The sequence below is a fragment of the Ictalurus furcatus genome, chromosome 21, assembly GCF_023375685.1.
Source record: "Ictalurus furcatus strain D&B chromosome 21, Billie_1.0, whole genome shotgun sequence".
Lineage (NCBI taxonomy): Eukaryota > Metazoa > Chordata > Actinopteri > Siluriformes > Ictaluridae > Ictalurus > Ictalurus furcatus.
This window is the reverse complement of record NC_071275.1, coordinates 21,691,923-21,704,790: the sequence shown is the minus strand read 5'-3', so window position 1 is coordinate 21,704,790 and position 12,868 is coordinate 21,691,923. Positions and strand designations below refer to the sequence as shown.

At 40.2% G+C, this 12,868-nt stretch overlaps 1 protein-coding gene across 1 annotated transcript in view; it reads right to left on the bottom strand.

Annotated features, from left to right (window-relative positions):
- stk38b (serine/threonine kinase 38b) overlaps positions 1-12,053 on the bottom strand; it is a 17,639-nt gene extending 5,586 nt beyond the window's left edge. The window contains exons 1-7 of the mRNA XM_053653163.1: positions 11,427-12,053; positions 5,202-5,338; positions 4,641-4,692; positions 2,822-2,944; positions 1,549-1,632; positions 1,054-1,177; positions 210-364 (exon numbers count right to left, since the gene is read on the bottom strand). Coding sequence (XP_053509138.1) covers positions 210-364; positions 1,054-1,177; positions 1,549-1,632; positions 2,822-2,944; positions 4,641-4,692; positions 5,202-5,332 — 669 coding nt within the window. The 5' untranslated portion in view covers positions 5,333-5,338; positions 11,427-12,053. The remainder of the gene's footprint in view (positions 1-209; positions 365-1,053; positions 1,178-1,548; positions 1,633-2,821; positions 2,945-4,640; positions 4,693-5,201; positions 5,339-11,426) is intronic.
- Between the last annotated feature and the right edge of the window lie 815 nt (positions 12,054-12,868).

Sequence of the window (12,868 nt, the reverse complement as noted above, 5' to 3'; positions counted from 1 at the left end):
TGCTGCGGGAGTTTCCCCAGTCCAAAGACATGCATGGTATCTTCAGATTGGCGTTTCCAAAGTGTCTGTGAGTGGGTGTGTGATTCACTGTGCCTGGGGGCCATCTTCAGTAGTCTTGACTCAGACTTCCATAATGGAAGATTTTGGAAACTTCTGTCTTCGTCGGAATCAACGGTGTATGTGTGTGTGTGTGCGCGTGTGTGAAAGACCTTTGAGTCGAGCAGTAGGTTATCAGGTTTGATGTCTCGGTGGATGAAGCCGAGCTGGTGGATGGAGTCAATGGCCAGAACCGTTTCAGCCACATAGAACTGTGTCTCCTCCTCCGTCAGAGTGTCCTTCTTCATCAGTAGTGTCATCATGTCACCTACAGGGGGCGCAGTGATGATTAGATTAGATTAGATTAAACTTTATTGTCATTGTGCAGAGTACAGAAAGTGTGAAATGCAGTTAAATGCAGTTAAACAGCCAGTGAAATGCAGTTAGAATCTTATCAGAAGTGTAAATACCAATGTCTATATAAATACACACACACACGTGCACACACACACACATGTATACATAAAACATTATGTTCTATAAAAAGTGTAAAGATATGAGGTAGAGAGCAGCTCAGTGCAAATGACAAGGTGTACAAATATAGAAGATGCATTGTACAGAGAAATATATATATACATACAATATATATGTCCAGTGAGACACACACACACACACACAAAATAAACTACACACCACACACACACTACAGCATATCACCTACAGTGACAACTACACCTGTATACTACACACGTACCACAGCCTTGTATTTGCGTGCGTGTGTGAGTGTGTGAGAGTGTGTCAGTGTGTGTGTGTGTGTGAGAGTGTGTGTGAGAGAGTGTGAGTGAGTGAGTGTGTGTGTGACTATGTGAGTGAGTTTGTCAGTGTGTGTGTGTGTGTGTGTGTGTGAGAGAGTGTGTGTGTATGTGTGTGACTGTGTGAGTGAGTGTGTGAGTGTGTGTGTGAGAGTGTGTGACTGTGTGTGTGTGTGTGCGACTGTGTGAGTGTGTGTAGCAGCACCTCCAGGCAGGAACTCCATGAGCAGGTACAGATTCTGTTTATCTTGGAAACTGTAAAACATCTTCACCGCCCACAGACTGTCTGCCTGAACCAGTATATCTCTCTCTGCACGGATATGAGCCACCTGACAGACAGACAGAGAGAGAGAGAGACGTGAGATGAGAGAGACAGAGAGAGAGGTTATGTGAGACACAGAGAGAGAGAGAGACAGAGAGAGACACAGAGAGAGAGAGAGATGAGATGAGAGAGAGACAGAAACAGAGATTATGTGAGACAGACAGAGAGACAGAGAGGGACTGAGAGAGAGACAGAGAGAGAGAGATGAGATGAGAGAGAAACAGAGAGAGAAGTTATTTGAGACAGAGAGGTTATGTCAGACAGACAGAGGGAGACAGAGAGACAAAGACAGAAAGAGAGAGACACACAGAGAGAGAGGTGAGATGAGAGACAGACAGGTAACTCTGCTCTGAGTTTTTTCAGTGTTCATGTGATCACCTGTTCTTTTTCCAACATGTCGGCTTTTCGCAGGATCTTCATGGCGTAAACATGACCCGTGTCCTTCTTTTGCACTAGACGCACCTAAGGAACACATACACACACACACACACAGACACACACACACACACACAGTCATCACTTCAACTCACACTGAATGGAATTGCACGCAGTCTCACTATAAACAAATACTGTCTCTCTTTTTAATCATGAATGTTAAATAGTGGAGGTTCTTTTAGGAACCACAGTTTGTTGTGTTGTGCGCGGTGAGTTGTGTTGTGCGCAGTGTGATGTGTGCAGTGTGTTATGTTGTGCACAATGTGTTGTGATGTGCGCAGTGTGATGTGTGCAGTGTGTTGTGTTGTGCGCAGTGTGTTGTGTTGTGCACAGTGTGTTGTGCGCAGTGTGTTGTGTTGTGCACAGTGTGTTGTGTGCAGTGTGTTGTGCGCAGTGTGTTGTGTTGTGCACAGTGTGTTGTGCGCAGTGTGTTGTGTTGTGCGCAGTGTGTTGTGTTGTGCGCAGTGTGTTGTGTTGTGTGCAGTGTGTTGTGTTGTGCGCAGTGTGTTGTGCACAATGTGTTGTGATGTGCACAGTGTGTTGTGCTGTGTGCAGTGTGTTGTGCGCAGTGTGTTGTGTTGTGCACAGTGTGTTGTGTTGTGCGCAGTGTGTTGTGTTGTGTGCAGTGTGTTGTGTTGTGCGCAGTGTGTTGTGCGCAGTGTGTTGTGTTGTGCGCAGTGTGTTGTGTTGTGCGCAGTGTGTTGTGTTGTGTGCAGTGTGTTGTGTTGTGCGCAGTGTGTTGTGCACAATGTGTTGTGATGTGCACAGTGTGTTGTGCTGTGTGCAGTGTGTTGTGCGCAGTGTGTTGTGTTGTGCGCAGTGTGTTGTGTTGTGCGCAGTGTGTTGTGTTGTGCGCAGTGTGTTGTGCACAATGTGTTGTGATGTGCACAGTGTGTTGTGCTGTGTGCAGTGTGTTGTGCGCAGTGTGTTGTGTTGTGCGCAGTGTGTTGTGTTGTGCGCAGTGTGTTGTGTTGTGCGCAGTGTGTTGTGCACAATGTGTTGTGATGTGCACAGTGTGTTGTGCTGTGCGCAGTGTGTTGTGCTGTGCGCAGTGTGTTGTGCTGTGCGCAGTGTGTTGTGCTGTGCGCAGTGTGTTGTGTTGTGCGCAGTGTGTTGTGCACAATGTGTTGTGATGTGCACAGTGTGTTGTGCTGTGCGCAGTGTGTTGTGCTGTGCGCAGTGTGTTGTGTTGTGCACAGTGTGCTGTGTGCTGTACCTCTCCAAATGCTCCTCGTCCGATCACTTTCAGTGACTCAAAGTCATCCAAACCAAGCCTTGTCCTCTTCAAGCGCAGGAAATCTGTCTCTTTCTTTGCATGCTGAGAACGTCTCACTCGTTTCTGCAGTGGACAAAACACACTTCAGCCTCATTACACCTCACACTACATCTGACTGCACCTCACTGCACCTCACTGCACCTCACACTACACTTCATTACACCTCACACTACACCTCACTGCACCTCACACTACACCACACTGCACCTCACACTACACCTCACTGCACCTCACACTACACTTCATTACACCTCACACTACACCTCACTGCACCTCACACTACACCACACTGCACCTCACACTACACCTCACTGCACCCCACACTACACCTCACTGCACCTCATTACACCTCACTGCACCTCACACTACACCTCACTGCACCTCATTACATCTTATTACACCTCACACTACACCTCACTGCACCTCATTACATCTTATTACACCTCACACTACACCTCACTGCACCTCATTACATCTTATTACACCTCACTGCACCTCACACTACACCTCACTGCACCTCATTACATCTTATTACACCTCACTGCACCTCACACTACACCACACTGCACCTCACACTACACCTCACTGCACCTCATTACACCTCACTGCACCTCACACTACACCTCACTGCACCTCATTACATCTTATTACACCTCACTGCACCTCACACTACACCTCACTGCACCTCATTACATCTTATTACACCTCACACTACACCTCACTGCACCTCATTACATCTTATTACACCTCACTGCACCTCACACTACACCTCACTGCACCTCATTACATCTTATTACACCTCACTGCACCTCATACTACACCTCACACTACACCTCACTGCACCTCACACTACACCTCACTGCACCTCATTACATCTTATTACACCTCACTGCACCTCATACTACACCTCACACTACACCTCACTGCACCTCACACTACACCTCACTGCACCTCATTACATCTTATTACACCTCACACTACACCTCACTGCACCTCATTACATCTTATTACACCTCACTGCACCTCATACTACACCTCACACTACACCTCACTGCACCTCACACTACACCTCACTGCACCTCATTACATCTTATTACACCTCACTGCACCTCATACTACACCTCACACTACACCTCACTGCACCTCACACTACACCTCACTGCACCTCATTACATCTTATTACACCTCACTGCACCTCACACTACACCTCACTGCACCTCATTACATCTTATTACACCTCACTGCACCTCATACTACACCTCACACTACACCTCACTGCACCTCACACTACACCTCACTGCACCTCATTACATCTTATTACACCTCACACTACACCTCACTGCACCTCATTACATCTTATTACACCTCACTGCACCTCACACTACACCTCACTGCACCTCATTACATCTTATTACACCTCACTGCACCTCACACTACACCTCACTGCACCTCATTACATCTTATTACACCTCACTGCACCTCATACTACACCTCACACTACACCTCACTGCACCTCACACTACACCTCACTGCACCTCATTACATCTTATTACACCTCACTGCACCTCACACTACACCTCATTTTACCTCACACTACACCTCATTACACCTCACTATACCTCACACTACACCTCATTACACCTCACACTACACATCATTACACCACAGGCTGCTCATTATACAGTGCATCATATAGACTAGCAGATACAGATAATAGATTATAACACAGTAAAGAGTGTGATTCAGGACATGTCCACACCTCTTCATCAGGAAGTCCCTCTTCATCCATCACTTTCTCCAGTTTTTGCTGCCTGAATACAGTCACAAAAAAATGGAAATAAAAAGCCCCACACACTTCGAGGCACATACGCACAACAGAAAATGGACCTTGACATCTGACTTCAGAGATAGAGTCTGCAATAGAGCTCAGTGCGAGTGAATCAAATTCAGAGTCAGTGACTCAGTGACTCTCCGATGTGTCTGAAGCTCTTATCTATAACGTGTTTTTTAATTCATAATGAGGATATGAGTCGTAATGAGTCTGTGATTCAGCATGAGTCTACAACTAAAACAAAAGACCCAGAACATCCTGAAAGGTATGGAATGTGCAGTAAACACACACACACTTGCCCTGGTCAATGTGGAAAAAGTATGCCAGTGTGTGCATTTGTGTGTGTGTGTTCTGAATGTATAGTTTCTGAGTGCTCTTTAAAAGTTAATAAGTAGCAAAAATTCACTTTATTATTAACTGGCTCACTGAGAAAAACATATCCTACACTTCTGTGTGTGTCTGTGTGTGTGTGTGTGTGTGTGTATGTACCTCATCTCTCTCTCCTCGTGCTGTGTGATCAGTGTGCTGTAGAAGTTCTCCAGAGTCACCTTGGCCATGGTCACTCTCTCCTTCGTGTGATTACTCATTAATGACCCGGAGGTGTGGCCTCGCATCGCCATGTCTACCTAAAACACACACACAAGTACAAACACCCAGTTTATCACACAATGCAGACCGCACACACACACACACACACCACCTGCTAGATCTATCTAAAGTGCTATGTACCCTCTTCCACATACATGAGCTGACAGATGTCCATGATTGGCTAGTGTCACTGTGATGGACAGGAGAGCGCGTGGCCCGTTGTGCTCTACTGGATGTCTGTGGAATTCAGACTTGTGATCAATAGTGTAAACCCTGTTCTGTTGCTCCACTCAGAAGCCTGTGAACGTAATTCGATTCAGAACGAGTGCGATCCCAGAGCCTGATCTACGCAGCAGAAGAGGCAGAGAAGTCAGAGGTCACTGGGGTGTAAACTGTGCTAAAATGTCCACACCCTGAGTAAAGACACTGCTACACCGTGGATGCAAATTAAAAACAAAACCTTCAGACATTTCTGGGTTTTAAAATCAGTGGCTGTGTCCCTTGGAGGACGGAAAGTCATCTTCACATCACATTTAACACCACATTACATTAACCTCATCAAGAAACCCATGAGACAGTTACTTTCCTGGGAGTTAAAGAGTTAAAGATATATAAAGCTATGAATATAGGCCAATCAGTATTGTGTTTGGGTTCTTCTTCTTCTTCTTATATTATTAACATGATCCATAGCTTACTTACAGAAAACATCAGAGAAATAAAAATGACAAAACCTGCATGCACACACACACACACACACGTATAGGCGCACACACGCGCACACACACATACACATACGTGCACACACACATACATGCGCACACATATGCACACACACAAGCACACACACACACACACATGCATACGCACACACCCACGCACACACAGGGTCATTTGCATTGACTGTGAAGGAGAACATTGGGCAGACATCTCTAGTTATAAGAAATACTTCCCTTTTTAAAGAATTACTCATAAAGCTAACGTCATCCCTCTCTCTTTAAAGAGAAATAATCTCTGTAAAGATCAAATAATCCCAAACGCTTTCTCTCTGTGAGCTAACAACACCACACACACCCAGACACAAACACACAAACATACACACCCATACACACGCTGAATCGAGACAGTCAAATAAGCAGTACTTTGTTTGTGAAGTTCAGGTAGTGATTAGTGGTGTGTGACACAGCCGTGGTCGAGCGCACTAACTTTAGAGACAAGCACACTCCGTCTAAAAACAGTGAAGTGCAGAACGTGTGTGTGTGTCTCTCTCTCTCTTTACATTTAGAGGCGGCCAGTTGGTGAATCTGTGATTCAGACAGAGTTTGCGACTCCGTGATTCAGTCAGAGTTTGCGACTCCGTGATTCAGACCGAGTCTGTCACTAAATGGTCTAAAGCCCTATTCAGATGGAGTTAGTTAAGTGTGTGATGTAATTATTACCTGAGTATCTCTAGAATTTTAATCCAAATCCGTCATGTCAGTATTTTTTACAGACTGTGTACACGCATCTGGAAAAGACGTGGCGTATTTTACTTAATACAAAGTAACAAAGTACAGACTATAGCGTACATACACCAGTGTTTCTGACTCTAAACTCTTACACTTCTAAATGAATATTCACAATAAAACATTAACACCTGCAGTGTATAATTAACCAGGGTTAATTAAACTTTTACACAAGTGAATTAAGGTGTTAAAGCAGAATTAACTCACTGCAATCAGAGGTGTGTAGTAACACGCTATATTCACTTCCTTACACTGACCAGGAACTTTTTGAAAGATAATTACTTTTAAGAGTAGGATTAACGATAATTTAGAGTTTAGTCTATGATTATACTTGATCATTGTATTTTTAAAAATTTTTTTATTTTTATTTTTTTGGATATGTGAGTTTATATTCTACTGACCACAGGGGTGTTCGTGGGGGGACCAGGGTGGGGTGGGAGGTTGGTAGGGGGAGGGGTTATAGTGAGGATTTATGTTAAAATAGTTTGATTCATTATATATGTTGTTTGTCTCTTTGTGTTAACTTGTGAATCAATAAAAGTGTTAATTACAAAAAAGAGTAGGATTAACGGGTCGTCCTAATACTCTTACTCAAGCTCATTTTTAATCACAGAAACGTACTTTTACTTCTCTACACTCGGTGGCGTTCCTCTGTTACTGTTAAATATTAATAAATATATGTAGTTTAATAATTAGTTTATATCATGTATAATGAGGTCACGAGTCTCGCCGTGCGCTGCAGTGTCTGAATGCGGACGCAACAACCCTGACTTTTATAACGGATCAGTCCTGGAAGATAACGGCCGAAGAGGGGGAGAAGCGAGCGTGTTGATGAAGGCAAGACACACACAAACATACTAACACACACAAACATTCTCTCTCTCTACACACACTTTCTCTTCTGTTCTGTTCCATAGTCAACAGTCAACTGTTGGGAAAATGTTTGGTTTTGTGTGTGTGTGTGTGAGAGAGAGATTTTGTGTTGAAAATGCCAGGTTGTTATTGTACCCAACACAGGACTGGGATCTGCTGATTCATCTTGAACCTGTACCCAGGTTTTATATCACATAAACAGAACAGACTTTCAGGTAGAGGTGAGACGTACAGTTCTGTGTATAGTCTGAGATTCAGGATTTTCGCTTCATTTTAATCAGATCCCGAGTAACTAGTCACTTTCTACTTAAGTCGTCTCATCGGATTCTTTATTACTCGTACTCACATCATTCTTAACATTATTACTGTTAGTTCAGTAATTATAAGTCGTTTACTTTTACTTGAATAAACTCTTTGGCTACTCTACCCACCTCTGCTGCTAAATGTACATCTACAGTGTGATATAAACTCCTGCAATGCCTTTAATTCCCTCCGCTGAATGAGCGTGTAAAAGTTTAAATCTCAAAGCCGTGAATTAAAGTTGAAAACTCAGTGAAAGTTAAATACTCATTGTTTTATACTCAGTGTATATTACTGTAAGTTAAATACTCAGTGTATATTACTGTAAGTTAAATACTCAGTGTATATTACTGTAAGTTAAATACTCACTGCAAGTTACTGTAAGTTAAATACTCAGTGTATATTACTGTAAGTTAAATACTCAGTGTATATTACTGTAAGTTAAATACTCAGTGTATATTACTGTAAGTTAAATACTCACTGCAAGTTACTGTGAGTTAAATACTCAGTGTATATTACTGTAAGTTAAATACTCAGTGTATATTACTGTAAGTTAAATACTCACTGCAAGTTACTGTAAGTTAAATACTCAGTGTATATTACTGTAAGTTAAATACTCAGTGTATATTACTGTAAGTTAAATACTCAGTGTATATTACTGTAAGTTAAATACTCAGTGTATATTACTGTAAGTTAAATAGTCAGTGTAAGTTACTGTAAGTTAAATACTCACTGTAAGTCACTGTAAGTTAAATACTCAGTGTATATTACTGTAAGTTAAATACTCAGTGTATATTACTGTAAGTTAAATACTCACTGCAAGTTACTGTAAGTTAAATACTCAGTGTATATTACTGTAAGTTAAATACTCAGTGTAAGTCACTGTAAGTTAAATACTCAGTGTAAGTCACTGTAAGTTAAATACTCAGTGTATATTACTGTAAGTTAAATACTCAGTGTATATTACTGTAAGTTAAATACTCAGTGTATATTACTGTAAGTTAAATACTCAGTGTATATTACTGTAAGTTAAATACTCAGTGTATATTACTGTAAGTTAAATACTCACTGCAAGTTACTGTGAGTTAAATACTCAGTGTATACTACTGTAAGTTAAATACTCAGTGTAAGTTACTGTAAGTTAAATACTCAGTGTATATTACTGTAAGTTAAATACTCAGTGTATATTACTGTAAGTTAAATACTCACTGCAAGTTACTGTAAGTTAAATACTCAGTGTATATTACTGTAAGTTAAATACTCAGTGTATATTACCGTAAGTTAAATACTCAGTGTAAGTTAAATACTCAGTGTATATTACTGTAAGTTAAATACCCAGTGTAAGTTAAATACTCAGTGTAAGTTACTCTAAGTTAAATACTCAGTGTATATTACCGTAAGTTAAATACTCAGTGTATATTACCGTAAGTTAAATACTCAGTGTAAGTTAAATACTCAGTGTATATTACTGTAAGTTAAATACTCAGTGTACGTTAAATACTCAGTGTATATTACTGTAAGTTAAATACTCAGTGTAAGTTACTGTAAGTTAAATACTCAGTGTATATTACTGTAAGTTAAATACTCAGTGTAAGTTACTGTAAGTTAAATACTCACTGCAAGTTACTGTAAGTTAAATACTCACTGCAAGTTACTGTAAGTTAAATACTCAGTGTATATTACTGTAAGTTAAATACTCAGTGTAAGTTAGTGTAAGTTAAATACTCAGTGTATATTACTGTAAGTTAAATACTCAGTGTATATTACTGTAAGTTAAATACTCAGTGTAAGTTAAATACTCAGTGTATATTACTGTAAGTTAAATACTCAGTGTATATTACTGTAAGTTAAATACTCAGTGTAAGTTAAATACTCAGTGTATATTACTGTAAGTTAAATACTCAGTGTAAGTTACTGTAAGTTAAATACTCAGTGTAAGTTACTGTAAGTTAAATACTCAGTGTATATTACTGTGAGTTAAATACTCAGTGTATATTACTGTGAGTTAAATAGTGTAAGTTACTGTAAATTAAATACTCAGTGTATATTACTGTAAGTTAAATACTCAGTGTAAGTCACTGTAAGTTAAATACTCAGTGTAAGTCACTGTAAGTTAAATACTCAGTGTAAGTTACTGTAAGTTAAATACTCAGTGTATATTACTGTGAGTTAAATACTCAGTGTATATTACTGTAAGTTAAATACTCAGTGTAAGTCACTGTAAGTTAAATACTCAGTGTATATTACTGTGAGTTAAATACTCAGTGTATATTACTGTTAATTAAATACTCAGTGTAAGTTACTGTAAGTTAAATACTCAGTGTATATTACTGTGAGTTAAATACTCAGTGTATATTACTGTAAGTTAAATACTCAGTGTAAGTCACTGTAAGTTAAATACTCAGTGTAAGTTACTGTAAGTTAAATACTCAGTGTAAGTTACTGTGAGTTAAATACTCAGTGTATATTACTGTAAGTTAAATACTCAGTGTAAGTCATTGTAAGTTAAATACTCAGTGTAAGTCACTGTAAGTTAAATACTCAGTGTATATTACTGTGAGTTAAATACTCAGTGTAAGTTACTGTAAATTAAATACTCAGTGTATATTACTGTAAATTAAATACTCAGTGTATATTACTGTAAGTTAAATACTCAGTGTAAGTCACTGTAAGTTAAATACTCAGTGTAAGTTACTGTAAGTTAAATACTCAGTGTAAGTCACTGTAAATTAAATACTCAGTGTATATTACTGTAAGTTAAATACTCAGTGTATATTACTGTAAATTAAATACTCAGTGTATATTACTGTAAGTTAAATACTCAGTGTAAGTCACTGTAAGTTAAATACTCAGTGTAAGTTACTGTAAGTTAAATACTCAGTGTAAGTTACTGTAAGTTAAATACTCAGTGTATATTACTGTAAGTTAAATACTCAGTGTAAGTCACTGTAAGTTAAATACTCAGTGTAAGTTACTGTAAGTTAAATACTCAGTGTAAGTTACTGTAAGTTAAATACTCAGTGTATATTACTGTGAGTTAAATACTCAGTGTATATTACTGTAAGTTAAATACTCAGTGTAAGTCACTGTAAGTTAAGTACTCAGTGTAAGTTACTGTAAGTTAAATACTCAGTGTAAGTTACTGTAAGTTAAATACTCAGTGTATATTACTGTGAGTTAAATACTCAGTGTATATTACTGTAAGTTAAATACTCAGTGTAAGTCACTGTAAGTTAAATACTCAGTGTAAGTTACTGTAAGTTAAATACTCAGTGTAAGTGTTAGTTCATCACCAGCCGGGTTTGTTTTTAGGGATGAAGTGAGTAAGTGCGATGACGTGGTCAGTAAAAGTTGGTATAAAATCTCAGACAGATCCTTTTAACACTTTCTGCATTACATAAACTTTTTCACCATTAAACCAGTTTATTAAATCCGGGTTAAACGCTGTTACCTGCGGTTGGAAAGTTCAGCTCTTTTCTTTAACGCTTCCCGCGATGCTTTTGTTCTTCTCCGCCAACTTCACGTCGACAAACACACACACACACACACACACACACAGTCTCTCTCTCTCTCTCTCTCTCACACACACACACACACACACACGTTGAGAAGTTCCCTGACCAGTCTCTCCAGTGTGTGTGTTCAGAAATGAAACCGCGCTGTTGTATACAATAAAAAGTCGTGAAGGTGTTTAATGGAGTGAAAGTCAGAATGAAGAAATTCGGAGTCTCCGACAAAAATGACGAGTTTCGGCCGAAATACGTAAAAATGCCCCTCCCTTCTTCTAAAACTACCCACAAACACCTCTCTCTCTCTCTCTCACACACACACACACACACACACACACTGGTCAAACAATAACGAGAACTAACTGCTCACAAAGAATTGGGCAAGTACCTAAACCACTTTCCTAATCTGTCTTTAACTGTGTATAAATGGACTCCAGTTCAGTCGCTGATTCCCGGGGCAGTGTGAATAACTGGTTATTCCCTTAAACACAACTTCATTTTCCTGAACAGTTCATGGATTTGAGATGATCCAATTTAAAACATTTCCCATTAGACATTTCATATTGCAGTATGTGTGTTTATGGGTTTTTGTGGATTTTATGCGCAGGCTCTGCGCATGTGTGACGCCCTCGAACCGCCTTCCTGCAGGACGGAAATGTGTTTGGGGTTAAAATAAACGGTCAGAGTGTTAATTCCGCGGTCCGGCAGTGTGCGAGAACCGCGGGGAGATTCCGGTGTGGATCTGAGGGATCTGTAGTGATGGCTGTTGTTGAAACACTGCTTCATGAAGCTTAGAAACCTTTACGGACCTTTTGTTTCGAATCAGTGGTTCGGAGCGCGTATCAAATTGGGCAAGTCACGTGATTTCAGAAAACGAGGCTTCGTTACGTCATCACTGTTTCGAAACTTTGTTTGCCACTAGGGGGCGTTGATCTCCAAGTGAACCCACGAACCTGTGTCTACGATGGGTTTAACTGGTTTCGGGTCAGTTTTATGATGTATGAATTAAAACTGAACCTGAATATCATCATGGTCCTTCTCCTGAATCATAACATCACCTTCATTTAGCTAGGCAGCTTTAATGACAAACACAGGTGTGTATAATTAAAAAGCAAAGACTCTAACTAAAACACAGAATACAAGCACTAATATTTAATGGTATTTAATGATTTGTAAATCATATTGGAAACATTACACAGTGGGCGTTCGTCTCACGCTGCCAGGTGTGTGTGCCCTGTGTGTGTGGAGTTTGCATGTTCTCCCCGTGCTGTGGGGGTTTCCTCCGGGTACTCCGGTTTCCTCCCCCAGTCCAAAGACATGCATGGTAGTCTGATTGGCGTGTCCAAACAGTCCGTAGTGTATGAATGGGTGTGTGAGTGTGTAT